The sequence below is a fragment of the Pocillopora damicornis genome, chromosome 1 (assembly GCF_964200805.1).
Source record: "Pocillopora damicornis chromosome 1, jaPocDami1.2, whole genome shotgun sequence".
Classification (NCBI taxonomy): Eukaryota; Metazoa; Cnidaria; class Anthozoa; order Scleractinia; family Pocilloporidae; genus Pocillopora; species Pocillopora damicornis.
This window is the reverse complement of record NC_142670.1, coordinates 13,668,327-13,695,216: the sequence shown is the minus strand read 5'-3', so window position 1 is coordinate 13,695,216 and position 26,890 is coordinate 13,668,327. Positions and strand designations below refer to the sequence as shown.

Here is a 26,890-nt window from a genome sequence, read left to right as displayed (position 1 = left end):
GTATTTTGTGACTTCTGTCCGAGGAAGGAGGTGTAAGCATTAAATTAACCCGAATGATTCCACGATTGTGGTATCATCCAAGCCATGCCAGAGGACTTGAACTAGACAAACTAGTGAGAATGCACAATAGCGATAGCAAATTTTTGTAATGCTAAAGAGCTATATCAAATATATATAAATATATGTTCCCGAAACCTTTGACAGCTTTAAAGAAAGAAAACTTCGTCGTCAATCCTGTTTCAAATTCCGCAATAAGTTAAAGCGCCTCATCAACAGAATTTACGTATCCTAAATTATCTGCATGTCTACCATCAATGCTTCGCGACTTAAAATTCTCGCTATGCTGTTTCTGTTTGTTCCTCAAGAATCATGGGATTTACAGCTTTTGTTCGGCTACATCACTTGCGGATTTCCGAGAATCTTCGGTTATGTTTTGCAAGTCATTAAATATTCCATCTCAGTCCCTCTCGACAGAGGTGGTTTTGATGGATGGAATCTAATGCTGACCGTAGGAGAGTAATGTGAACGTGTCATTATACTAAAATGGTTCGTGAGTCCTTTTAGTTCTCAGCGGCAGTCTTTTAACCGGTGTTTTAATTATAGTTACATATTTTTTACAGGATACTCGATCGTTCTTTAGCTCTGCTGGAAAGGCGGCGAAACAAGGCACTTCGAAAGTAGAAAATTAGCGCGGCAAAGATTCTACTGCGAAGTCATTATCGAAACATAATGTAGGAAAGAGCCGAACGAAAAGCAAGGTAAGAAATGGATTATGTAGCATTTGAGAGATAAATTTATTTGTGTTATCAGGGAATTCGAAAAATTTATTTTTTATTTTTTTCACAACCCTTTTGTTGGACATTGTATGTATAGTCTTGAGAGAATTTACATGTTAATCACATCTGGGAGTTTAAGGGTTAAACAGCTAAACAGCATGATGTGATACACTGCCACCTAAATTTCACTCAAGTTTGAAATATCTTGGACATTAGCATTCCCTGCAAATTTGTTCAAACTGCAGTTTATTTTTAGTCTGCAGAGCAGTTGCAGTATGTAATACTAATGCTTATTTCACAATTTTGACAAGTGCTGGTTAATTTTCATTTATTCAGACTGAAGGGAAAGTGAAATTGTTGATTAACTTGAAAGATGACTGATAAAGAAGCATTGAGACTTCACTTAACCCAAGCCATGTTTTCCACAAGCCTGGTGTCTTTTGATTTTCTGAGGTGGAAGAAAATGATTTGTAAGAAAGTTGTGCTCTGAGGAACAACACCCCCCCCTCCCCCTTGATCTTATCCAGTTGTTATTGTTAGGTCCAAAGAAGTGAATTTATCTCACATTTGTGTGAATAAAAATATGTATTTGTTGATTTTCTGGGCAGAGTTTATCAAGCAGTGAAGGTGATGACATTGCCTGAAAACAAAAACCAAAAGAAAATCAGAAGAGGAAGAAGAAAGAAAAAAACAACATTGACTCTGGTAATGTTTTAGGGTGAACATGAACAGTTTCAAAAGGAACAGATGTTGAGACTCTACACAAACTATTACACCTCTGTTTTTGTTTTAATGGTGTACTGTGCTGTACAGTGTCCTTGTCAATTCTGAATGTAATTTGCATTATTACAGAAACAGCCTCCCGGTTGGCTCAATTGGTTAGAGCACTGGACTATTGTGCAGGAGGTCGAGGGTTCGAGCCCAGACTGGACCAACACTCAAGGTCTTAAAATAACTGAGGAGAATGTGCTACCTTTCTATAATGTCAAGAAATGGAAAGACATTCTAGTCTTCTTGGATAAGGATGAATAAACCGTAAGTCCCGTCTCCTGCTTCTATTAATTAGTCAATTTGGTTAGGCAGGGGACATTAAAGAACCCACTCACAAGATTACTGTGATGTGGTCTGGCACATCCACTCTTATTGGCTAAAGCTGTAGTGGTCTCCCTGCCTGAGATAATTAGGTGAGGCTAAATAAATTAGGGTGTAAAAAGATTCACATAGTGATATGTACAACATCTCAATGATGTCCTGACCCTATTTCTAAATTAATCTTACATCTCTGTTAGATTCTGATGAAGATCCTCTTCCTCCAAAAATCAGTTATGTGATTTGTTTCTTGAATTTTGTTCCCTTTCATGCAGCGGTAGTTTAAATCCTTTAACTCCCAGAAGTGATTAGCATGAAACCTCTCCTTATGATGTCTACACATTATTCAGCAAACAGGTAATGAGAATATTTAAACTTATCAATTAGAAGCTGCTATCTTGACCTAGTGCCAAGCTCTCATGACTAATTTAGAAGGAGACGTGTAGCAGCTAGAGGGGAGAAATAACAATCAGATCTTAGGAGTTAAAGGGTTAAACTTTTGGACCCTAATATCACCCCTGAATCAAGAGTCAAGGAAATGATCACTAACTATAAAAGCTCTTGATTATTTTAAAAAATTATCCTTGTAATTGCCTCAGAAAATGTATAGGGAACAGTATGGAGAATATACATACTGATGTCAGGGTGTATTCAGAACCTGGTTCTCTTTCATTCATGTCTCTTTTAGAAAAACCACATCAGTAAAGAAGGAGGAGAGTTCAAAAGCTAAGAAAAGTAGAATATTGACCAATCAGCTTGAACTCAGGTAAAGAAATTATGTCTAATTATTGAGGGTACCTATACTTTTTACAAGAAGTAAATAATTATTATTTTTTGTTTGCAGGGAATCATGATTTCAATTTTTTTTTCATGAATTTTGATTAAAGATGACATAATCCTTCCATTTCCATCTGAACAGTTTTTTCTTTATTTAAACGCGACCCATGAATGAAGAATTATGAATTAAATGTGATTGACAAACCATTTTGTTTCCCTGATGAATTTCAGGTTATTTGAAAGAGCCAAACTTGTAGGATTAACAGCTTTATAAACAGGTGAGAAAGAGTGAAAATTTTAATTTGTGAATTTGGCTTAATTCTCTTTTTTTGAATTTCATGTGAATGTGAAAGAATTTTGGATATTTTTCATGATGCATGAAAAGACAATATAGTTATTTTTACATGACTGAGTTCTACAAAAGAGTTTAGGGGACTCTCCTTATTGACGGAGTGGGAGGGCTGAATTGGGAAAATAATTAATTTAGTGTCAGGTCAGCTTGAGGTAAAATGAGGTCAGGTTTTTTTTACATCACCTGACCTTTAACCTTGCCTATGTATTAGCTTGCCAAAGAAAAAAAAGCCATCCACTTGATCCAGGGTTGAGCACACTTACCATTAGATCACTGTGCCTTAAATAAAATTTTGATATTATGATGCTTTAATTGTATTTTGATGTGGTTTCTACAGATGAGGAAGAAGTTGTGTCATAGAAATTAAAAAAGTCTCTTGAACAAACAGAAAAGCCAGCTTCTAAAGAGGTCCAGCATGTTAATGAGAGGTAACATGCATCGCTCTTTATTATTATATTTGATATTTCAGTACCAAACCATGGTGATATTTTAGAACGTAAGAAATTGCTCTGGAGAAGCATCTGGCTTCTTAAAAATTGTCCAGGTTAATGTTGTTTGTCTGTTTGTTTGTCTGTCTGTTTGTCTATCCTCTCTCCCATCAAGCATTGAGAACGTTAGATCTGTCATGGGAAACTGCCCTTATGCTGATACATTTAACCTTTGACCCCTAAGAGTGACTAGCATCTAATTTCTCCTTGCATGTGTATGGTATGTGTCTTTAAGCACTTGAATAAGGTACTTGAAGATGAAACAATAACATTTTATGACTAAATTTGGCTTTGTGTAAAATCCAAAAGCTTACTCAAACTTGTAAAACTGGTGGCACATGTCAGTTGTATATGTAAACCTGTCCTACTATGAAATTAGATGGTTTTTACTCAGATGCACGTTGCTAACAATACTTGCAACAAAACATTACTTTCAATACTATAACCACTCAAAATACAACCAGTACTGTACGTAGAATTTACACTAAACAGTAACTTTGGTGACAAAACGTTAGGTACATTCTTGGTGATTTTAACTTTGACAATCCAGGAAGATGCTGCCACTTTGCCTCCATTTTTCAAAGCAGCAGTGTCTTTCACTATCAACATTCCTATTTGGGACAACTCTTGCCTTGTGAGGACAACTCTTTTCGGTTAGTATGTTTGATATACATGTAACTTTTATTCACTTCAAATTTTATCCTTGAACTTTTCAGGAAGTACCAAAGACAACTCTTTTTAGCAAACTGGCTGCCAAAGCTGCTACAGTTCCAGAAACTCCAGTTGGAGACTCAAAACCAAGTCCAAAGAAAACTGTTACTCCAAAAAAGGAAAAAAAGATCTCAGTTAGGAAACTCCAACCCAAGGAACACCAAAAGGTGTCAAAATCAGAGGAAGTGGTTGAAGTTCCACCCTCATTGGAAAAGAAAAAATTCGGCTACCATGGTTTTATGGCAAGAGATAATCCTAGGACACTTGGTTTAAAGGAAATCCCTCAGGTAGGTTTCAGAGACCAAGCTCTTTATGGTTTGTTTTCCATCCTTTCAAATTTTAATGAGAGATGCAAGACAAAGGAAAATGAAGATTATTAGAATTAAGGCTTATTTGGAAAATCTGCAGATACAGTTTACATGAAAAAATTGTAAAATGCATGCTTTGATTAACCCTTTTACTTCCAAGATGTCAATAGTAATTCTCCTTACTGTCTGTCATACAATTCTTGTAATGTTAGTTTGGAGAATTTGGTCTTGGATCAACTAATAATCCCCTGCTTGATTATTTATTCTCATCACTTGTCTGCATGATATTGTATTGATATTGTAAGGAGAAGTTCTGTCTTGGTCACTCATGGGAGTTAAAGGGTTAAACAAAAAAATGTATTTTATCCTTTTACTCTCAGTTGTTGTTCAAATGTTGGTTCAATGTAAGTATCTGAGAAACTGCCCACCTACCCCTCCCCTAATTCAACTTTAACCCTCACTTGTAAGCAGTTGATTCAAAGATATGGTAGAAAAGTTACCCAATCAGTTAGCAAGAAAACAAGTTATGTCGTTGTGGGACGGGATCCTGGAGAGCATAAACTTTCTAAGGTACATTGTAATACACAAATCAAAAAAGGAAAAAACAAAAACAAAAACATGAACACCAACATATAGGTTGCACCTTTTTCCTTAAATTTTTGTAACAAATCTGGGCTGCGGCTTTCTGCAAAAATACTAGGGAAACTTGCCACAAATTTGCATAAATTAACTCAATTAATGAACAATTCATAAGTCTGTGTAGCAAACTAATAAGAACTGAAAAATTTACAAGTTAGGGAAGAAATTAATTATTTCTTTTACAAGTTTGTTGGCTTCTGAAAGAGCTGTTCTTGTTCATAGGCATAAGCTTTTATTTCTTGCTGAGGAGGTCATTAAACATTGCTTTGTTTAGAGACCCTTTAACTGATTTAAGGTTGTCTCTACTTCATTGAACAGCTAAACATTACTGGACAAGGAAACTATGGTTTCTTTGTTAAGGCTAAGGCAATGTGGAACATCACAAATAGATGAAGACGGTCTGTTTGAGCTTGTCAGAACAAAACCAGGCAATAAGACCAGCTATGAACCACTAAGTGTGCACAAGAAGACAAAGAAGGAGAAAGCTGATCCAGTGGAGTCCCTCAGCCAGAGAAAAGATCAGTCTGAAGGGGATTTGTCACAACTGAGTGAAAGATCTGTGTCATCTCCAACAACACAAACACTATCATCATCACCTGCACTGAAAGGTGGGTGTTTCAAACCTCTCCAACAATTAGCACAAGAGCATAACTTCACAGTAAATTTAATTCATACTTCAGCTGTATGCCTTAAATTTCCTCACCAGTGAGCATCCTACATGTATTGTGCGGTGATTATACTTAGTGAATATAATCTCTCTTGGGTGCATCCAGGTGCATTTGTACAACTTACTGATGACATATATACATGTTTCCTAATTCCCACATTCAGAGATACATTTTTTTAAACAGCTGTAACTTATGAACTTTGATGAATTTATTTCACTCGACAGTCACTTATACATGCAGTTAGTATGTTAGTAATGGAATCACAGTTTTAAACATTTTTATTTTGCACAGCTTTCTTTTTCAACAAAGACCAAGATGGGTCGTCCTTAAAGGCAGCTCTTCTGTGCGGTTCCCCAGGAGTTGGTAAAACCACAACAGCAACACTTGTTTGTGAAGAGCTTGGTTTTACCTTCACTGAAATGAATGCCAGTGATACACGGAGCAAAAAGACCTTGGAAGAACACATTTCTCAGTCACTGAGCAATAAAACCATGGATGGCCTTCTGACAGGTTGTCAAATTTCTGTAACATTTGGAATGACTTTGATATTATTAAAGATGCTTCATTCATTCTTCTGTCTTACTAAACTGACTTTCCACTGTAGTTAATTTATTATTATCAACTGAGTTAGTGACGTAAATTACAGCTCAATTGGTCAACTTTTCCAACAAAACTTGTGAAGTTTCTAAGCCGACAAGTCGCCCTTATCATTAATAAGGAAATTTCCTTCACTATGCGTTCGGTTTGTGTTTCTTTTGTGATGCAAAAAAAACCTAGGTAACACATGAGGTCTCGTTAGTTTTCGTTATATAATAAGTGAATAACCCACATCTCTTACTCACCCGAGTTCCACGTGCTTACTGTAAGTTCAAGAGCGAGTTTTTTTGTTTTGGTTTTTTTTTCCGCTTTGATTCGCGGCGCATGCGCAAAGCCTATAGTTTGGCCATGGTTTCTAATATGGACTTAAAGACAAAGGAGCTCCGGATTAATGGAAATGAAAAGTTAAAAAATGTAGTATGAGGCTCTGTTCAAACTTGACGTATAAATAGTGAAACAGCATAGCTGCAAAATAGAATCATGGATCACGAAATAAACAATGATACACGATTTTCTGTTTCGAGTTCGGTGAGCTCATATTCAGCTTCTTCAATACCGCTGGTGTTACCAAGTGCACCGTTTTGTTACACACTTGTGGGGCAAATCACATTTTCACAGGAGTTAAGGTGAGGACAGAATAAGTTAATAGAGACCTAATGCAGTGAATGAGATAAACGGTTATTGACTAAAGATACAAATAGTAATAATTCGAAATATGAGACAAAAGAATGAAAGAAATATTGATCTTGTTTACTCGTCACGAACGCAGGATCGAATCTTAGACCATCGGATTTTGCGATCTGAAGTTCACCCACATAGCTATATATTTCTCGTTAATGAGCCATGACATACAATGGATACATAAAGGATCATCCTGCATACTGCAAAGATCATCAATGTCGAATGCATAATGACGGGAAATAAATTTTAAGCTCTTTCGTGACAAAGGAAAAAATCATTTTTAATCGCGACCGAAAAAAAAAAACCCTACCCGCTAGATCAGGTTAAACGACAGATTAGATATCAATGCTGACTTGTAGATAAACATACCAGACCTTGAGGTAGCTTATTTATCTTCTCATGAGGGATCTATGAAGCTGCAGCATTTCTGATTCCAGTATCAAGTGTGTCACTTGCCTGCATGAACTATAATACATTTGTTTATGGTCTCGCTTACTGCATCCAAACTCAGCAGACAATTCTGGAGCTCAAAGAGACAGAGAGCTAGGGCCTCAGATTTCTCTTCCAACTTAAAGAAAACTGGTGCAGTAACAATTTATTCGTAAAATTCCTTTAAGATACACTGAGGGTTTCCATACACAAAGATGCGTGGAGTACATAGATTTAAAATATTTTTAATATCTTCCTCGGATATTTCTTTAAGAAGAGTACTTATGGTATTCGCTTTAATTCTTCATAGCACGCAAAACGATTTAAATATGCTTTTCTCTAGATACAACGAGAAGTAAAGTATTTTTCTTGAAAAAGAACTTTATTGGAGTTACTTTATTGCAAGTACCCTTCAGGTGAGGAAAGATAATGAAGAAATTTGTAGCATATTATAATCGAAAGACATGAAAATTGAAAAAAAAGTATATATAAAGAATACATTTTATTGATGTGATTTCTTTAGCTTTGTATCTCCCTCTGGTGATTTCAATGGACGCCTACGCTTTTGTTTGCAAAAATATTAAGTGCAGAATTGGCGGGAGTTAATTACAAGAAAAAAGCTTACCGTTATTATTTTTAGAAACTTTATGAAGTTGTCACGGTGAAATCGGAAAATGAAAATTTGAGAGAACTGTAACGCTAATGGGAAGATGACCAAAAACAAATGTGTATCATATTGAACGAGGGATATATCGAGTTGATCACTTGAAGAGAAATTGCATTGGTACAATATAACTCACGGTGTGAATTCATCCTTATCGATTCAGTTATGGCAGAGCGTAACATGTCCTGCTCTGAGGAGAAAAGGGGTTTTGCGGATTGCGAGTGTTTTGCTCTAAAAGAAAATGAGCTAAATTTAAATCACAGAATTAATTAATCGCCATGGAGAAACATGTAAACAAGTAATAACCATAACAAGAATTTTAAAAAAACAAACAAAAAAACAGGCGCAAAAACTTTCTTAAAGAAGAACAACAATTTGATCACGAAACTGGGCAATAGAGGAGGTTAGATCTTTCAAACTCGTGAATATGTTACCTTCATTTTTTCGTCGAAATTGTTGTAAAGCAAAATATTATTCTTGATATTTTCAGGCATGTAGAATTAACAAATGACATCGTTTGGAGAATAGAGAGATTCAGAGGATAACAGCTTAGCAGGTACAAATCAGTTTTCATTCTGCAACTGATTAGAGCTATAGAGTTCATGTTATTTATAATGAAAGATCGCAATCTTATTTTTCTTGCGGCTGACAACAATCAAATTTAATTTCAGTCGAATTTTCCCGGTTTATTGTTATCAGATGTGAAGACATTTCAATGGTTTCTCTTATTTAACTCGTGGTTTAATAGTCTGCACGCGATGCAATTTCCCTAAGCCTTAAACTCCTAGAAGTGATATAACTTGTAACTCAGTTGTCCCTGTAATATCATTACGTTATCCAGCAAACAAATAATCAGAATACTCAAAGTTTTATCAGGTAGATAACACCAAATTTCTGTATCTACTTTGAAATGAAATATGTAACAGCTAGAGGGGAGAATTAACAGTTAGATCACAGGAGTTAAAGGTTTAACTGTGCGTGATGATTATGCGGCAGAAGCGGATGATGAGGATGTAATAAAGCCAGATAACGTGCTGTATATAACTATAGCTCTCATCAAAATCAAAACCAGCCAATATCTCTCGAAAACAAGTGAAGTTTGAAGCAAAGCTCGAGGTTGAAAAAAAAAATACGCAATCCCTACGTTTCTTTAGATATCGTAATAATAACGGTAATATGGTTGTCGGTGAAATATCAGAATTTTTTCAATTTCCAAAACGTGACATCTTCACCGCACGCTGTAAATGTACCAGCATTTACTGAGCCAACAGTTTTATCTTCCAGCGCACGATGTAAACACGCAAACATTGTGCTCATTTAGTCTTTCTTCGTACGCCGCAAGATTAAACTATGGAGGAGTCTGTGTGTTGCGCTTGGCTTTCAATTTGTTGTAGCTGAAGTTTCTTGATAACAAGAGTTTTGATGAATAGGACACTTTCCAGTGCCATCTTCTCCAGTCCCTCAAAATAATCTCGTATTCAGCGCTCCTTTCGAATTCGAAATGAACAAATCGGGTTCCAAAATAATCTAGAAAAGGGCCTGCTACTTCCAGTTATTCAAAATTTTGTGACTCCTTCAAAAAAAAATTAATGTTTTATTTTCTTTGCTAGAACTTACCAATTTTTTCAAAATAAGACTATGTCCAGAAATTTTCGATAACTTTGAGAGAAATGTACATGCGCTTTGAAGAAGAGCAGAACTTACACTAGCTTTCACGAGTGCATAAACGTGTCTCTTCACGCAATAGGCTCTCAAGGTGTTGGTAGAATTCGCGACGATTACGCAAACCCTCGAAGGCGCTTCTGGTTTAAAAAAGTTTCGCAAATTCTCCCGGCCCCATGGGCGTTAAGGTGAAGGAATAAGAGAAAGAGTCTTTTATTACATAATTTTTGATCCATGCTTATCCGTGCCTACCGGATACAACTAGGTTGTGCATTGCAACTCACGAATTTTGATAAGGGACAGCCTTGAACGACGTTTCATCAGATGAAACTACGAAAACAAACAATCAAACAAACAAACAAACGAATCAAAAACGAACATGACAACCCGCGGAACTTGACTAGAACTGTCACGCAATCACAATAGCGTGACGGAGGAAGCTTTGAGATTCTCATTCTCCCTTTATGATAGAGTATACAATGTTTTCTTTAGGTTACTTTCACCCGAGTCTCCTCTATTCATTTTTAACCATGCAGCGCAGTAAAATCGATTCAATTTTATTTCTAGCTATGGCAGAAAGCAACCTCCCAACAACGGGAGAAGAACTGGAGGTGAAAAATGAGTTTCCAGCCACAGGTGAGAAAAAGCAACAGGGAAAGACTTAGTTATGGTGATTTTGTACTGTGTGTTTATTAAGTTTATCTTAATTCTGGTGCACAATTGTAATTTCACATAGTTGTGATCACTAACTAAGTTGAAATATCTTCTCTGTAATTTCAGCAACAGAGGAAAGTCAAGTTACGTCAAGTGACGCTAAATTGAATGTACACAATGACCCTTTAGGAGGTAAGAACACCAGGTGAAACAAGATTTTTTAAAAGACGCCCCAGTGAAGTTTCTGTCACACATACATCAAAATTTGCGTATGTTCTGTGAATAAGTTTTGAAAAAGCAGAAGATCGTTTCTTCAAATTTCAAACTTTGTTACTAGAAAATGGAAAAAAGATGGAAAAAACAGTTTATTGCTCAATCCGATCGAGCAGAAAGCGTAGACATCAGTGTTTTTTTTTTTTTTTTATAGGCAAACGCGACTTCGCTTTGAAAGGCCCTAAATTGAAAAAGAACGGGCCAAAATTGAATTTTGAGTTTCAGAAGAGCTTACTTGTAAATCAGCGCACAATGTTTTGTAGATTATCGATGTATCTACAATTTGCACCTAAAATGAACAATATTTGCGCGGTAAAAGTATTTTCCTTTTGCACTTGAAATGGTACTTTCAAGTATGATCGAGTATGTTCTCAATAGACAATTACATGTATGGGAAAAACCAAGTGATAATAAAAAAAAGAAAGACGCGCTTTTCTGAAGGATGGGCAAACTACGAACCCATGTTACTCTCAGCACGACGTTTTCGGTCCTGGCTTCGCTTTGCCTTATGTATTTTTTCTCAATAACTCATGCGGTTATATATCATATTATATATAAAACGTAACCAAGGTGTAAAAGGGTTTTTTGGAGAGTCTCTCGACCTAAATGTAAACCGAACAGACTTCATCTGGTTAGAGCCAAGCTACAGCTAAAACTCTTAAAAACTTCCATATTTTAAAACAAACAAAGTGCACAGATCAACTCTCCTGAAGGGCGATTATAAACAAAGTTGGGTTCAATTAGGATCTCCCGGTGAAACTTGTGATATTTTGGAAGACGTAAGCCAGGTGTAAAAGGGGTTTTGAAAGCCTCCCGACCTAAATGTAAACCGAGAAACTTGAACTAATAATAGCCAAGCTACAGCCCAGACTCCCAACAGCTTGCACATTTCACTTAAAGAAAACGTACAAATATTAAAATTTTCTGATTTTTCGATCGTATAACTCATTACTATATTATTAACACTAAAACGGTGTGTTTTCAGGGATAGCGGAAGTATGTTTGGAGAAAGGTAACAAAGAATACAGACAAGGAGAAGCTAATAACGCGATAATCTCCTACACGGAAGGACTTCAAGTGAACTGCAAAAATAAAGGGCTGAACGCCAAGCTTTACAGCAACAGGGCAGCAGCTCATTTCCGTTTGGGTAACAATTTGATTTCTAAATATATAAATCTCTCATGCAGCGTTACAAGATAACGGAATACATCATCTGCATCAAGAAAAGGAAACATTAGAGCAAATGCAGAAAAGAAGCATGGAAAGAAATATCACCCTTTAGCAAATCAAAATTAAGCAAAGACATGATCCTCGTAAATGGCTGCAATTTATGCAATTGTAATTTTTCAGACTTCTTTGCTGCAATTGCATATGATGACCACTTTTGAAACCTTATTTCTTGAATTTCACAGCAAACTACGAGGAATGTCTCGATGATGCAACAGTTGCTGTTCAATTGGAACCCACTTTAATCAAAGCTATTGAGAAAGGTGGGGTTTTCAATCATAAGCGTTTAACATTCTTTTCTATGATTTCGTCAAAAGGGGTTTTTGTTTGGTTGTGGCACGTGACTGCACCCTAAGTGTGAATTGTATCTGGTGTGTTAATATCTGTTATGTGATGAAAAGCATAACAAAATTTCAATAAGCTCTCAAATACCGCCGCCTGGTTAGTGCACGTTTTAGAGCGCCGAGGGTTCAAGCCCTAGACTGGACCAACACTCAGAGCCTTAAAATATCTGAGGAGAATGTGCTGCCGCCTAAGCTATGACATCTGCAAATGGTTTTAAATTCTTTTCCCGGAAATGGACGGAAAACCGTAAGCCCCGTTTCCTGCATCTTCTCGGTCACTCTTAGCAGGGGACGCTACTAAACCCGGCCAGGAGGCACCTGAAAATTTGCCTTTCAAAAGTTGTAAACTGCTCAATAGAGTCTGCCCGAAAACTTACCGAAAAGTGCTGAAAAGCGCTTAAGAGCACATTAAAATGATCGTTGCAATTCAAGCTTAATTGGTAGCTGCTTTGCGCTAGCTCCTTATTGTTCCTTTTCAGTTTTTCCACGAGTTCAAATTTCCTTATTACATTTTTGTTCCCAGCTAAATGACAAATTAAGTCCTTTTAATTAATACTTTTATACTTTAACAGAGATTAATTACCTCGCACGACCAATCATTCTCTCCTTTTCAGGAGCCAGAGCTTGTGTCGAACTTTGCTTGTATAAAGAAGCGAGGAGCTGGTTGCATATGGGATTGGCCGTATCTTTTAACGAATGTTTCAAACATGATACGAGATGCAATACAACTAATATTTCCAGGAAAATCAATACGTTCCAGACAGATTCTTCTACACATAATGCATGCGATATTCTCTTTTACTGCACTGAGCAGTTTAAAAAGCTAAATTATTCCTAAAGAGTTTTTTTCGATTATTCCGTGAAACTCAACTTAAAAGAAAAGGCCATTTTAACTAATTCCTAGAGTTTGTGCTGCATGCCCCTCATTTTTCTGAGCATCACCATGACGACCGAACTTGAACTGATAAAGCATTCGCGAATAACTTGAAACCAAAACTCTACAAGAAACTCACATACGAATTATCATTCCATTTCTAAGGTTCTATCCAATACTCTCTTTATTTTTAAAATACACATATCCACTGCATTTTCGAAAATCCGCTCACGATTTATCTACCCTTGACACGTTTTAAGATTGAAAGCAACAACCAACGTCTACTTCAATTAGTAAGGAAAACTAATGTTGAACTGAAAGTCATAGCAAACAGTTTTTGCGATCTCGGCAACGCTTATCAAGGCCAAGGACAGTTCAAAACAGCCATCACCTACCATCAACGTGATCTAGAAATTGCAAAAGAAGTGGGAAACAAGGCCAGAGAGGGAAGAGGCTATTGCAATCTTGGCATCGCTTATCAAGGTCTAGGAGAGTTCAAAACAGCCATGAAGTACCATCAACGTCACCCAGAAATTGCTAAAGAAGTGGGAGACAAGGCCGGAGAGGGAAGAAGCTATTGCAATCTCGGCAACGCTTATCAAGGTTTAGGAGAGTTCAAAACAGCCATGAAGTACCATCAACGTCACCTAGAAATTGCTAAAGAAGTCGGAGACAAGGCCGGAGAGGGAAGAAGCTATTGCAATCTTGGCATCGCTTATCAAGGTCTAAGAGAGTTCAAAACAGCCATGAAGTACCATCAACGTCACCTAGAAATTGCTAAAGAAGTGGGAGACAGGGCCGAAGAGGGAAAAAGTTATTGCAATCTTGGCATCGCTTATGAAGGTCTAGGAGAGTTCAAAACAGCCATCAAGTACTATCAACGTGATCTAGAAATTGCAAAAGAAGTGGGAGACAAGGCCGGAGAGGGAGTAAGTTATGGCAATCTCGGCAACGCTTATCAAGGTTTAGGAGCGTTCAAAACAGCCATCAAGTACCATCAACGTGATCTAGAAATTGCTAAAGAAGTGGGAGACAAGGCCGGAGAGGGAAGAGGCTATTGCAATCTTGGCATCGCTTATGACTGTCTAGGAGAGTTCAAAACAGCCATGAAGTACCATCAACGTCACCTAGAAATTGCTAAAGAAGTGGGAGACAAGGCCGCAGAGGGAAGAAGTTATTGCAATCTCGGCATCGCTTATGACCATCTAGGAGAATTCAAAACAGCCATCGAGTACCATCAACGTAGTCTAGAAATTGCTAAAGAAATGGGAGACAAGGCCGGAGAGGGAAAAAGTTATGGCAATCTCGGCAACGCCTATCAAGGTTTACGAAAGTTCAAAACAGCCATCACCTACCATCAACGTGGTCTAGAAATTGCTAAAGAAGTGGGAGACAAGGCCGGAGAGGGAACCAGTTATTGCCATCTCGGCCAGAATCATCTCCGTCAAAGAGAGTTGAAAACGGCAATCGAGTGTTTTGAACGTCGCCTCGAAATATCCAAAGAACTGGGAGACAAGACTGGAGAGGCGTGCTCACTCCGTTTTCTTCGAAGAAGTTTTGAGTGCCTAGGCAACGCTTATCAAGGCCAAGGACAGTTCAAAACAGCCATCACCTACCATCAACGTGATCTAGAAATTGCTAAAGAAGTGGGAGACAAGGCCGGAGAGGGAAGAGGCTATTGCAATCTTGGCATCGCTTATGACTGTCTAGGAGAGTTCAAAACAGCCATGAAGTACCATCAACGTCACCTAGAAATTGCTAAAGAAATGGAAGACAAGGCCGCAGAGGGAAGAAGTTATTGCAATCTCGGCATCGCTTATGACCATCTAGGAGAATTCAAAACAGCCATCGAGTACCATCAACGTAGTCTAGAAATTGCTAAAGTAATGGGAGACAAGGCCGGAGAGGGAAAAAGTTATGGCAATCTCGGCAACGCCTATCAAGGTTTACGAAAGTTCAAAACAGCCATCACCTACCATCAACGTGGTCTAGATATTGCTAAAGAAGTGGGAGACAAGGCCGGAGAGGGAACCAGTTATTGCCATCTCGGCCAGAATCATCTCCGTCAAAGAGAGTTGAAAACGGCAATCGAGTGTTTTGAACGTCGCCTCGAAATATCCAAAGAACTGGGAGACAAGACTGGAGAGGCGTGCTCACTCCGTTTTCTTCGAAGAAGTTTTGAGTGCCTAGGCAACGCTTATCAAGGCCAAGGACAGTTCAAAACAGCCATCACCTACCATCAACGTGATCTAGAAATTGCTAAAGAAGTGGGAGACAAGGCCGGAGAGGGAAGAGGCTATTGCAATCTTGGCATCGCTTATGACTGTCTAGGAGAGTTCAAAACAGCCATGAAGTACCATCAACGTCACCTAGAAATTGCTAAAAGAGTGGGAGACAAGGCCGGAGAGGGGAGAAGCTATGGCAATCTTGGCATCGCTTATGACGGTCTAGGAGAGTTCAAAACAGCCATCACCTACCATCAACGTGATCTAGAAATTGCAAAAGAAGTGGGAAACAAGGCCGGAGAGGGAAGAAGCTATTGCAATCTCGGCAACGCTTATCAAGGTTTAGGAGAGTTCAAAACAGCCATGGAGTACCATCAACGTCACCTAGAAATTGCTAAAGAAGTGGGAGACAAGGCCGGAGAGGGAAGAAGCTATTGCAATCTCGGCAACGCTTATCAAGGTTTAGGAGAGTTCAAAACAGCCATGGAGTACCATCAACGTCACCTAGAAATTGCTAAAGAAGTGGGAGACAGGGCCGAAGAGGGAAAAAGTTATTGCAATCTTGGCATCGCTTATGAAGGTCTAGGAGAGTTCAAAACAGCCATCAAGTACTATCAACGTGATCTAGAAATTGCTAAAGAAGTGGGAGACAAGGCCGGAGAGGGAATAAGTTATGGCAATCTCGGCAACGCTTATCAAGGTTTAGGAGCGTTCAAAACAGCCATCAAGTACCATCAGTGTGATCTAGAAATTGCTAAAGAAGTGGGTGCCAAGGCCGGAGAGGGAAAAAGTTATGGCAATCTCGGCATCGCTTATGACTGTCTAGGAGAGTTCAAAACAGCCATAAAGTACCATCAACGTGATCTAGAAATTGCTAAAGAAGTGGGAAACAAGGCCGGAGAGGGAAGAAGTTATTGTAATCTCGGCATCACTTATGACCATCTAGGAGAATTCAAAACAGCCATCGAGTACCATCAACGTGGTCTAGAAATTGATAAAGAAGTGGGAGACAAGGCCGGAGAGGGAAAAAGTTATGGCAATCTCGGCAACGCCTATCAAGGTTTACGAAAGTTTAAAACAGCAATCGAGTACCATCAACGTGGTCTAGAAATTGCTAAAGAAGTGGGAGACAAGGCCGGAGAGGGAAAATTTTATGGCAGTCTCGGCAACGCTTATGACAGTCTAGGACAGTTCAAAACAGCAGTAGAGTACTATCAACGTCATCTAGAAATTGCTAAAGAAGTGGGAGACAAGGCCGGAGAGGGAAAGAGTTATTGCCATCTCGGCCAGAATCATCTCCGTCAAAGAGAATTGGAAACGGCAATCGAGTGTTTTGAACGTCGCCTCGAAATATCCAAAGAACTGGGAGACAAGACTGGAGAGGCGCGCTCACTCCGTTCTCTTGGAAGAAGTTTTGAGTGCCTAGGAAATCTTGTGAGGGCCTTTGACTATTATCACTCGAGTGTAGAGTTGTATGATGATATCAGGGCAGGTCTTCAACTCAACGATCGGTGGAAGATTTCTTATCGTAATCAGCACCAAAGTGCATACAAAGGTTTGTGGCGTATAAATCTCAAACAAGGTCAAGTTGTAAAGGCTCTTCTTGCCGCAGAGAAAGGACGTGCTCAAGCTCTGAGAGATCTGATGGACACAAGATATCAGCCTAAAGATTCTTCAACGCACAGCGCATCATTTGATTCTCTGAGTTGGGTTCCATTGAACACAGTTTTCATAGCTATTAATGGACCTTGCATTTACTTCTGGGTTCGCCTTAGTGAAGCTAACATCCAGATGAGACAGGTACACGTCAATGATTATAAGTTTGAGAATGAATTGGAATGTTTCATCCAGCAGCTGAACAAAACTGTTCTGAAGGAGATCCGTGAAAGAGATACTGTTAAAATCGAAAATCTTCAGCGTGATTCGCCGATAGTAAAGAAAATGGCCGATGATGTGATCCGAGTTGATGTGAGGCACTCCCAATCAAGTGCTTTAAAGAAGCTGCATGACATCATCGTCGCTCCTATCGCTGACCTGATCGAAGGCAACGAGATAACATTCGTTCCAGAGGGGCAACTTTGCCTTGTGCCTTTTGCAGCGTTGCAGGACTCCAACTCATCATATCTAAGTGATTCTTTCAGAATTCGTGTGCTTCCCTCTTTGACGACGTTGCAACTAATTCATGACTGTCCAGCTGACTTTCACATGAAGACTAGTGCATTACTTGTCGGCGACCCATGTTTCAAACACATCATCTCTGAGGGAGAACTCTTGGAGCAACTTCCAGGAGCAAGGAAAGAAGTGAAGATGATCGAACGTATCCTCAATGTTTCCCCCCTTACTGGAGAAATGGCAACAAAACATGAAGTGTTAAAACGAATATCATCAGTGGCGTTAGTTCATATTGCAGCGCACGGTAAAAAGGAAACAGGAGAAATTATCCTGGCACCAAACACCACAAGAGATAACCTTCAGCCGCAAGAGAAAGACTATCTACTGACGATGAAAGATGTCATAGAAGCTGGGTTGCGAGCACGTCTGGTTGTACTTAGCTGCTGTCACACTGCTCGTGGAAAGGTCATGGCCGAGGGTGTGGTCGGCATGGCGCGTGCACTTTTGGGTGCTGGTGCCAGATCTGTTGTGGTAACCTTGTGGGCGATTGGCGACGAGGGAACCCTGGAGTTCATGAGTTTCTTCTACGATGCACTTGCCAAAGGCAAGAAGGCAAGTGAAGCTCTCAATCAGGCCATGAAGTGTATGAGAGAAATTGAAAAGTTCAAGGAGGTGATTTACTGGGCACCATTTGTACTCATTGGTGACGACGTCAACCTGGATTTCAAGGATATTTCGAAGCTGAAGGAAGTAAATATTCTGTTTACACATTCTATTCAATGCAAAGTTACATTAAATCATAATTATTGCTTATATGTTTCAGTTGGGTTACGAATTAATCTTTTGCTCTGACAAATTGAGATGCAGTAGAATCAAGAGGACACGTTTACAATGGTAACATTCTTTTCTGGAAACCTGATAGGAGTAAAAAAGCAAATTTTTTTAAAAACAATCCTGTTGTGCAATGTATTATTTGGAGTACTAAGAAATATTTCATGGCAACTCAACTATCCTCCCTAAACTTAGATTCTTTTATTTATCAGTTAAGGCAGTGAGCATTGGAATCCCAGGAAGTTTTAGGATACCTAACGCAGATATTTGGACCATAAACCAGTAAGCTACCGATGAAATATTTGTCAAGAGTCTTCTTTTCAAAGCAGGAAGAACCAAATGACGGCCAAAGTCAAGTTCAACAAGGGAACTGATTCAAAAGTTGACTTTTTGTTTGTCTGAACTGCTCTTAAGAGCTTGATATTTGATATCCTGCTGAAACTACTGTTTTTTTTTTCATATGATGTCTTGAAATTATCATGACTAGCTATGTAAAAGTTATTTTTAATCTAAGTATTACCAGCTAAGAGGATTAAGGCGTTACGTTTAAGTGGAAGTTGAAACGTCTTGAAAACGTTTTCCACAGTTTTTTTTACAGATTTTTCTTAATCGCTTTTCGTCTCATGAGTGATGTAAAGCTGTTTTAGCCATGTGCATGAGTGGAGAATTTCCATGGAAATTAGAGAATAATTAGTTGTCCGATTGCTCGTTTATCTTTTGGTTTATGTCAGATGGAAATTGTGATTAACTTTTAGAGGATTTGTAAACAGTCATTGGTACTTAAAGTTAGTTTCTGCCAATCAGAATTTGGTTTATCTGGACTTAAAATGACAGATTTTGACCGTAATGGATTTTGGATTTAGTCTTTGTGTTAGTTAATTTTCTGAGATTTCTCCTTTAATTTTAAATGCAATAAATTGTGTTATTTTTTACAAGCAGAACGATGCAAAGGCGAAACGAGAGGTTTTATTTCATAATTTTAGTTATGGATTACAAAGTATTGAAGGAGGCTCAGAATGAGCTGGAAAGTTGAAGCCACATGATTTATTTAGTTTCTCCGATTAGATTGTTTACTTACTATCTAAGTACAATAAACTAACATTTAAATGTCAAACAATGAAACAAGTCGTTTGGTATTTTGTTAGAATGGAAGAGGAAATCAATAACAAATCTGCATCAACCTGCATAAGCCATTTCTTGTCGTTTGAAGTAGTATTCGCTTAATAACTTTTGCCCATTTCTTTATATAGGTTTACTGAATGAGAGATAAACTTCGATACTACTTCGACTCTATAACTGCTAATATCGATCATTGGCAACCATTTCTTAAGATGTCACGCGATGCACTTCTTGAGCACGTTACGCGACAGATATGATGTTTTGTCACATCTTTTCGTTTGAAGTAGTGAGCGCACCCATGTCTTATTCGCTCAGCCTCTTCCCATTTCCTTGAATAGAGTTATTAAGTGAGATATAGACTTCGATATTTTCAGATTTTATTTCTGCCAGTTTCATTGGCAGCCGTTCCTTGGGATGTCACGCGACGCGTTTTTTTAGCATGTAAAGCGATATGATGTTTAGTCATATATCGTTGAAGAGGCAAGAAAAAAGAAATTACCTTTCACTTTGGGAGATGGTGCTTTATTCTGTTTATAGAAAGCGTCCTCATCATGAGAGGTACCCTAGGTCGGTATGGTTCGTCGAGTGTAGAAAAATATGGATGCTTTTTTTTTTTACACAATTGCAAACTTAACTAAAACAGCCTGTTAAAAAAAACCGAAATTTTCTTTAAACTGAGGGCCGACCGATAAGAACTTTTTATGGCTAACGGTTAAAATTGTGGCCATTTTTCTGCTGCAGTTAACCCAGACTAACACTAAATAACACCTTGTAGGAGGGAAAGATTTTTAAAGTTAATTTTTCCTCAACTAAGGGTTAGAATTGTTCAATTTTTACGCCTGACAGTTAGTTTTTTGACCCACATACGGCTAACGGTTAACCTCATGGAGATCCTCGACTGGGTGACATACAAGATGTGAAATAAAAACGTTTTAGAAGGTGGCATTTGCAACTCGAATTTAGAGTGCTGGTTTATAAGGAGTAAGGAAAACCGGGAAAAACAAGCCGTGGAAAAATCCTGGAAATAAGGATCAACCTGGGAGAGACGGCCACGCATTCCTGTTATGTTCCATCTGAGATGCTTAATGAAGCTAACGCGAGATATTCACCGAGGTAAAGGCGAGCAAGGATAAATTTCCTTCGTTCTTTAAAGACTTTGTACTGGATCCGAAAAGTCAATAAGCCCTGATATTCTGACTTCACCCCAGATTTAAAAAACTGCGACAACGTAGATGTTCTAGCAGGAGTTCACTGCTGACGATAGCATATATAACAATCATTTACGAAAGAGCCATGGGAAGGGGGTGGGGGTAGTTCAAGGTTCCGTTCATCTCCCCAGGATGGGAGTGTGAATATCTATGTGTTCCCAAGGGTGGCATCACAGGTGGGTTCTCGAGAATCTTTGAGCTACGATTTTAGAAGGTAAAGATAAGAATTTTCCTGAAGAATTGCTGGACTTAATTGGCTTCTTTCGTCTGCTTAGACTTTCTCTTCGTGCTCCATAGCCCTACTCCATTTACCCATCTTAAAGCGGTTTTGAGTATATACCACACAGGTGAATAGTGCTTTTTGCGTGGGCTGTTGGTTTGATGTTTATCGCAATTCTGGCTTGAAAAGAAACATTTACACTTATAGCGGTTTTTTAATATACACCACATTGGTGAATAGAGCTCTTCAAGTCGGCTTGATTGGCTTATTCGGAATGAATAGTCGAAACTGTATTAAGCGGTCGGTTATAAAATTCCTGAATTTTTTCCCTCTTATGCTCTGTCACTTTCACCACTTTTCAGCGGTGGTCTCTATTAAGCGGTTGTGGTCATCCTTGACTGAGTCCCATTGGCCTGTTCAAGTCGTATGGTACGGTTACTTAGGGCGGAGCCACTCGAATAAAACGACGAATTCTCTCTGAAGTATAATTTAATTTTATGTTTGTCGCCCAAAATCAATGTTAGTATTTAGAGTTCAAATGTCCTCAACGCATTGCAAATTAACTTCTTCACCGGACTGTTTGTATCTGACAAATATTACGCAAGAAAATTACGAAGATCATTTCCTTAGTGATTACCAAGAGGTCTAGCTGTTAGAATACTAATTAATTGTTCTGTTTTTTACGCTGCATAATCGTTTTGTTGATGTTATTCGATACGTTTTTTAGCGATTTTTTAAAATAAGCTTGATAATAAAATGAATGATAAATTGTGGTACAAAATTTTGTTTTCTCGTCTTTTGTTGTTAACCTTATTAAACGGTGATAACGCACAGTGATAACAATCAGTGATAACACTCAGTGATTACACTCAGTGATTACACTCAGTGATAACACTCAGTGATGACACTCAGTGATAACACTCAGTGATAACACTCAGTGATAACACTCAGTTACGGGTTAAAAACGATTGCTCGATTGTACCGTCTTCGTCAATATGTGAAAGAATGAAATGGTTAATTATGAGACAAAAAAGAAGAGTTCCTCGATGTTATCAACCTCTGGAGTGTACACCGGTATTTTCGCAAGTACCCGCCGAGATTCCCACGGGACACCTGTTGGGATCTCTCTTGGGATGCCGGTGAGGAGATCTGTACCAGAGAGCCAGCAAGAATTCGGCCGGGATCCCCGCACGGATAAAAACGAGCAAACAAAATGGAATGAAATCTGGTTTCGCCGGTAGTCCCACCAATCCAATATTTCACTCCCACCCCACTTTCCGCTAATTTTTTTCTGAGAAAAATCAGAGTCTTCACGATGTTGGATTGCGCTTATTCTAATAATTATACATGAATGTATTCGCACGTGTGAAAGAAATTAGCTTTCACCAAAGCACTCGTGTGGGTAATGCTCACAGCTGTCTGTCACTACGTATTCTTTCTTGCCGCTGGTTCTTTGCTCCTCTTCCTAATCCACACCTCCCCTCCCAAGTCTTTCCCCTAATTACAGACCTCATTAATTCATAACATTATATGGTATCGTGCGCCAATTTTGACTTTTCTTACTTTCATAATAGTTAAAGGAAAAAGAATAAACAAAGACAACAAAAAACAAAAAACAACAAAAATAAACCAAAAACCTCCGCTTAAAACGCCTAGGCAAACCGCAATATTTTTTTTTCTCTTTTTTCCCTCCTATATACTTGGCTTCTGACCTAACGTAAACTGCTTGCTCTTTTTGTATGTATTACTTTCCAATAACTGATATATTACCTTTCGAAAAGCCATCAAATTCAAATGTACCAAAGAAAATTAATGAATATTTAGAATCCATTATCTTTTACAAAGAAATAGGTTTACAAAAAAACTCGTCTTAAAATGCAAATGTTACCATTTGCCTCTCCATGTTTGCCAGATAATATAATTCCCATTTCCGAAGCCAGCAATAAAAATCCACAATTTTAAATTGTTTTCCAATAAGTACTTTGTGTGTTTCCTTGCTCACTTCTCTACCACAATCTACGTGTTTAATAAAGTTTAGCCCATAATTTAGAGTAGCTTTTATTAGAGAAGTAACATTTTGACTCAAAAAAATTTAAAATACAAAAAAAGACCAAAAACGACAACAACAATACCCAGATACAGACTGTATTATACTGTGGTAAAAAACGAGGGAGACCTTTACCCCAAACTATAGCAGATCTCCAGAAAAGTGAACCATAAAGAAAGAACAGTGTTCTTCCTTCTGAGTTTGTCTCAAATTTTTTCAATGGAACGTCAAAGTTGACGCTTCCAAGAGTCACAACAGATGCCGTGAAATGGCGGCCTCGGCGGCGGTACTTGATAAAAGATGGGTTGTGTAGGAGATTCACGGCCAGGAACCAGCAATTGGCAAATGAATAGTAACCGACCGAACATAGCTCGCATCGTAAGTTTCTTCTCAATATTACACATTTTTTATCCAAATCTGACTTAGGGAATGGAGTACGCTTGCTACCAAATTTTCCACGTTCTCACACTAATAACGACGCTTAACAAAAGAAAGTTATGTATTTCTTTCCCTCCGTGAAAAGATCATTTCTAGTGTTCTGATTGGTTCCTGAGTGCTGGTTGCTAGTGCATAAACAGCGCTGTTTTTTAATCTTATCAGGAAAACAAACGTGCCAATTGTCTCTAAGCTACGGTTGCCCTTTCGTCTGCTCGCCCATTCGTGCGTACGCACATCTGTCTGATTATCGATCAAGCAAATCAGAATACTAGGAATGCATCATCCCAGCCGAGGAGTGATTCTGGAGACAGTTTATTTACCCTTTTGCAGGAGCTGGTGATCTTTTTGTCTGTCAATAAGGAACTGAGAGAACACCAGCATCACGGGATGTCTGTGGGTAACCATCACAGTCACAAAACCAAGATATGCGACAAAAGCTAAAAAGAAAATTAAGAAACTTTGAAGTGAGAGTCGAAGGTTGTCCAGGATCCCATAGGCTATGCTTTAGTTAGCACAATGACAACTCTATAAATCTTGTGTAACCATATCGAACAATCAGACGTGAAGCTATTACGAATCGCTACTAAGCCACTACCGTTTGCTGCGTTCTAAGCAATTTGTTGGATCTTGTCACTGAGGAATTTCTGCTTTCCTTTCCTTTCGTCGCTGAATCTTATAAATATTAATTTATTGGTTAAAAGCTGTTTTAGCAAATACCGAACAACAAGGCTGCATAATAGGTCTTTATGTTGTATATCTCCCTTGATAAAGCCTCGGCTACTTATAAATTGCTCGTACTGGATGCGTGCTACGTGCCTTTGTCTCAAGCCTGGAAACCCTGCATCAGTGATACGTGAGATTAAAATCACTCCTAAAAGCATGCCCTTTAGAATTCGCATAAAACCAGAGAAAATTCCAAGAATTATGTTGTAGAAGAAGAAAAAGTACGATATGATGGAGAATAGCCGCCTGAAAGAGAGAGAAAGAGACCAAAAATAAAGTATACACGATAGGGGCTGACTATCTTAAGCTGAGTGACCCATAAGCAAGATGTGAATCTAAGAGAATTACTAATTAACCCGGATGCGACCAGTACAACACACAACAAACCGACAACCACAACTACAGCAACAACAACAACAACAACAACAACAACAACCATCACAGCAACGAGAACAACAACACTCACCACCTCTACAACAACATCAACAACAACAATAAACACACGAACAATGATAACAATGTAGATATATGCCAAAAATCTTCTTATCAGAGACGTCCCTGTCTGCGAGTTTTTGCGTTGACGTTCAATAAATTTACCGCAGCTTTCTATTGAACGTTTTCTCGGCGAGGCGGGAGTTGACCATTAAACACACAGAGAGCACAATCAACATAATAATAACATTCGTCATTCTTTAAGCCCTGAGGCGAAACAAGCGCGCTACACATGTAACAGTCGTCGCTCTTTAAGCCATTAGGCGAGACAAACGCTACACATGAAATATACGTCATTCTTTAAGTCATAAGGCGAAACAAGCGCTGTACAGTGAAATATGCGTCGTTCTTAAAGCGATGAGGAGAAACAAGCGCGCTACACATGTAACATTCGTTTTTCTTTAAGCCATGACGTGAAACAAGCGCGCTACACATATAACATTCGTCATTCTTTAAGCCATGAGACGAGACAAACGCTACACATGAAATAAACGTCGTTCTTTAAGCCATGAGGTGAAGCATTCGCGCTACATCGAAATATACGTCGTTCTTAGAGCCATGAGGCGAAAGAAGCGCGCTACATATATAACAGTCGTCGTTCTTTAGGTCATGAGGCGAAACAAGCGAGGTACAATGAAATATACGTCGTTCTTAAATCCATGACGCGAAACAAGCGCGCTACACATGTGAGGAGAAACAAGCGCGCTACATATGTAACATTCGTTGTTCTTTAAGCCATGACGCGAAACAAGCGCGCCGCACATGTAACATTCGTCGCTCTTCAAGCCATGAGGCGAGACAAACGCTACACATGAAATAGACGTCGTTCTTAATGCCATGAGGCGAAACAAACGCGCTACAATGAAATATACGTCTCTCTTAAAGCCTTGAGGCGAAACAGGTGCGCTACACATGTAACATTCATTGTTCTTTAAGCCATGAGGCGAGACAAACGCCATACATGAAATATACGTCCTTCTTTAAGCCATAAGGCGAAACAAGCGCGCTACAATGAAATGTACGTCGTTCTTAAAGCCATGAGGAGAAACAAGCGCGCTATACATGTAACATGCGTTGTTCTTTAAACCATGAGGCGAGACAAACGCTACACATGAAATATACGTTGTTTTTAAACCTTACGACCAACTTTTCCTCGCTTTATCGCTTGGCAAATTTAAATCAAGTTGTCAAAAACAATTTTCACGAATGGATTCCCTTCACGTTTGATCAGTTGCACTATCATGAATTATCACGCTAAATTAGTGCCTTATTGTCATTGCCTAAGAGAAAATGAAAACAAAAGGATATCATGTCCTTATTATCAATTACCCTTTGTTAGACCGCATTGTTAAATAAATTGCCAAAACGCGCTCTTTATGCGCTTTTCTACCTTCAGAAGCTTTAATATGAACAACAAATTATACATACTTTTATTCGCTTTCTATGCTGTCTCCACTGAGTAACGAAGTGGGTACTTAGCGCTATTTAAACGAGGAAAAATAAGACGTATCTTTCATTGGACGTGTCCTAAATAAGACTTAAACTATACCTCAAACGGTCGATTCGTTTGAAATCTAGCTAAGACGCATCCTATCTTCTAACAGCCCTTAACTCTTCTTCGTCAATAAGACGCGTATTTGCTAAGTCGCGTCTTAATGTGTCGATATAGTTTGCGTCTTGTTTAGGGCGCTTCTAATGAAAGACAAGTCTTATTTTTCCTCGTATAAATCGCCCTATTGTGACTGAATATCCACTTGTGTTTAATGGGTTGTCTTAAGGTGGCAGGTTATTCTGCAATAATTACCGGCTTTATATTCATTCAAACTATTTATCGGTATTTATTAAGATGAAAGAAACCCAATCTCACTCCGGTAAAGATGAAAGTGATAGCACAGATAATGACTCCAATCCTATAGTAGAAGATGAGATAATTTTAAAACCCAAGTTACTATATTAAACAACTGCTGTTACCTTGTTGACAAACTGCTGCGTGAAGACACTTACATGCAACAGACAAAACTTCTGACTGATCATTCTACACAAAATAAAATAACTCCGGCAGTTAATCACCACCTTTGCTAAAGGTATCCTTACATTTTGTACCAAAAGAAGGAAACCAGAACAACAGAGTTCAAAACTAGAATGTCAGACTGGTTAATGCAAAAATAATTTACTAAACTAACAATAACAATGATATTATCAGGGAATTAACAATAAATCAAGAATTGTCGTTATAAAGCAAACAGTGCACCTCACTGAGAT

The 26,890-nt window shown here is 38.5% G+C and overlaps 4 protein-coding genes and 1 long non-coding RNA gene across 12 annotated transcripts in view; 4 read left to right on the top strand and 1 right to left on the bottom strand.

Annotated features, from left to right (window-relative positions):
* Positions 1–6,431, top strand: part of LOC149052148 (replication factor C subunit 1-like) — a 117,707-nt gene extending 111,276 nt beyond the window's left edge. For 4 of the 7 annotated variants that reach the window (XR_016179908.1, XR_016179903.1, XR_016179892.1 and 1 more), the window contains 3 exons: positions 4,199–4,480; positions 5,459–5,748; positions 6,100–6,376. Coding sequence is in view for 3 of the 7 variants with exons in the window: in XM_089182948.1 (XP_089039074.1) it covers positions 5,484–5,748; positions 6,100–6,416 (582 nt within the window). In the remaining 4 variants the exon portion in view is untranslated. Of the gene's footprint in view, positions 1–2,308; positions 2,632–2,873; positions 2,921–3,140; positions 3,423–4,198; positions 4,481–5,458; positions 5,749–6,099 lie in introns of those variants that run through there. The other 3 variants (XM_089182909.1, XM_089182876.1, XM_089182948.1) reach the window with 3 other exon arrangements.
* Positions 1–26,890, bottom strand: part of LOC149052135 (uncharacterized) — a 268,018-nt gene that overhangs the window by 56,741 nt on the left and 184,387 nt on the right. The window lies entirely within an intron of this gene.
* Positions 490–1,811, top strand: LOC149052149 (uncharacterized). 2 transcript variants are annotated; one of them, XR_016181080.1, is made up of 4 exons: positions 490–546; positions 621–758; positions 1,385–1,481; positions 1,629–1,811. It is a non-coding gene; the product is annotated as an uncharacterized LOC149052149 (long non-coding RNA). The 2 variants fall into 2 exon arrangements; XR_016181072.1 differs by having other exon boundaries at positions 515–758.
* LOC149052134 (replication factor C subunit 1-like) overlaps positions 4,489–26,890 on the top strand; it is a 231,202-nt gene continuing 208,800 nt past the window's right edge. The window contains exon 1 of the mRNA XM_089184514.1: positions 4,489–5,071. The gene's annotated coding sequence lies outside the window, so the exon portion shown is untranslated. The remainder of the gene's footprint in view (positions 5,072–26,890) is intronic.
* On the top strand, positions 10,018–19,495 carry LOC149052147 (uncharacterized). The gene is made up of 4 exons (XM_089200302.1): positions 10,018–10,029; positions 13,474–15,065; positions 15,285–18,300; positions 18,594–19,495. The coding sequence occupies exons 1-4, from the start codon at positions 10,018–10,020 to the stop codon at positions 18,603–18,605; spliced, it is 4,632 nt and encodes a 1,543-aa protein (XP_089056428.1). The 3' UTR covers positions 18,606–19,495.

Coding starts and splice junctions, on each gene's coding strand:
- LOC149052147 (XM_089200302.1), top strand. Junction 15,066..15,284: donor GAATTCAAAACAGCCATCGA/GTACCATCAACG, acceptor TCTCCGTCAAAG/AGAGTTGAAAACGGCAATCG.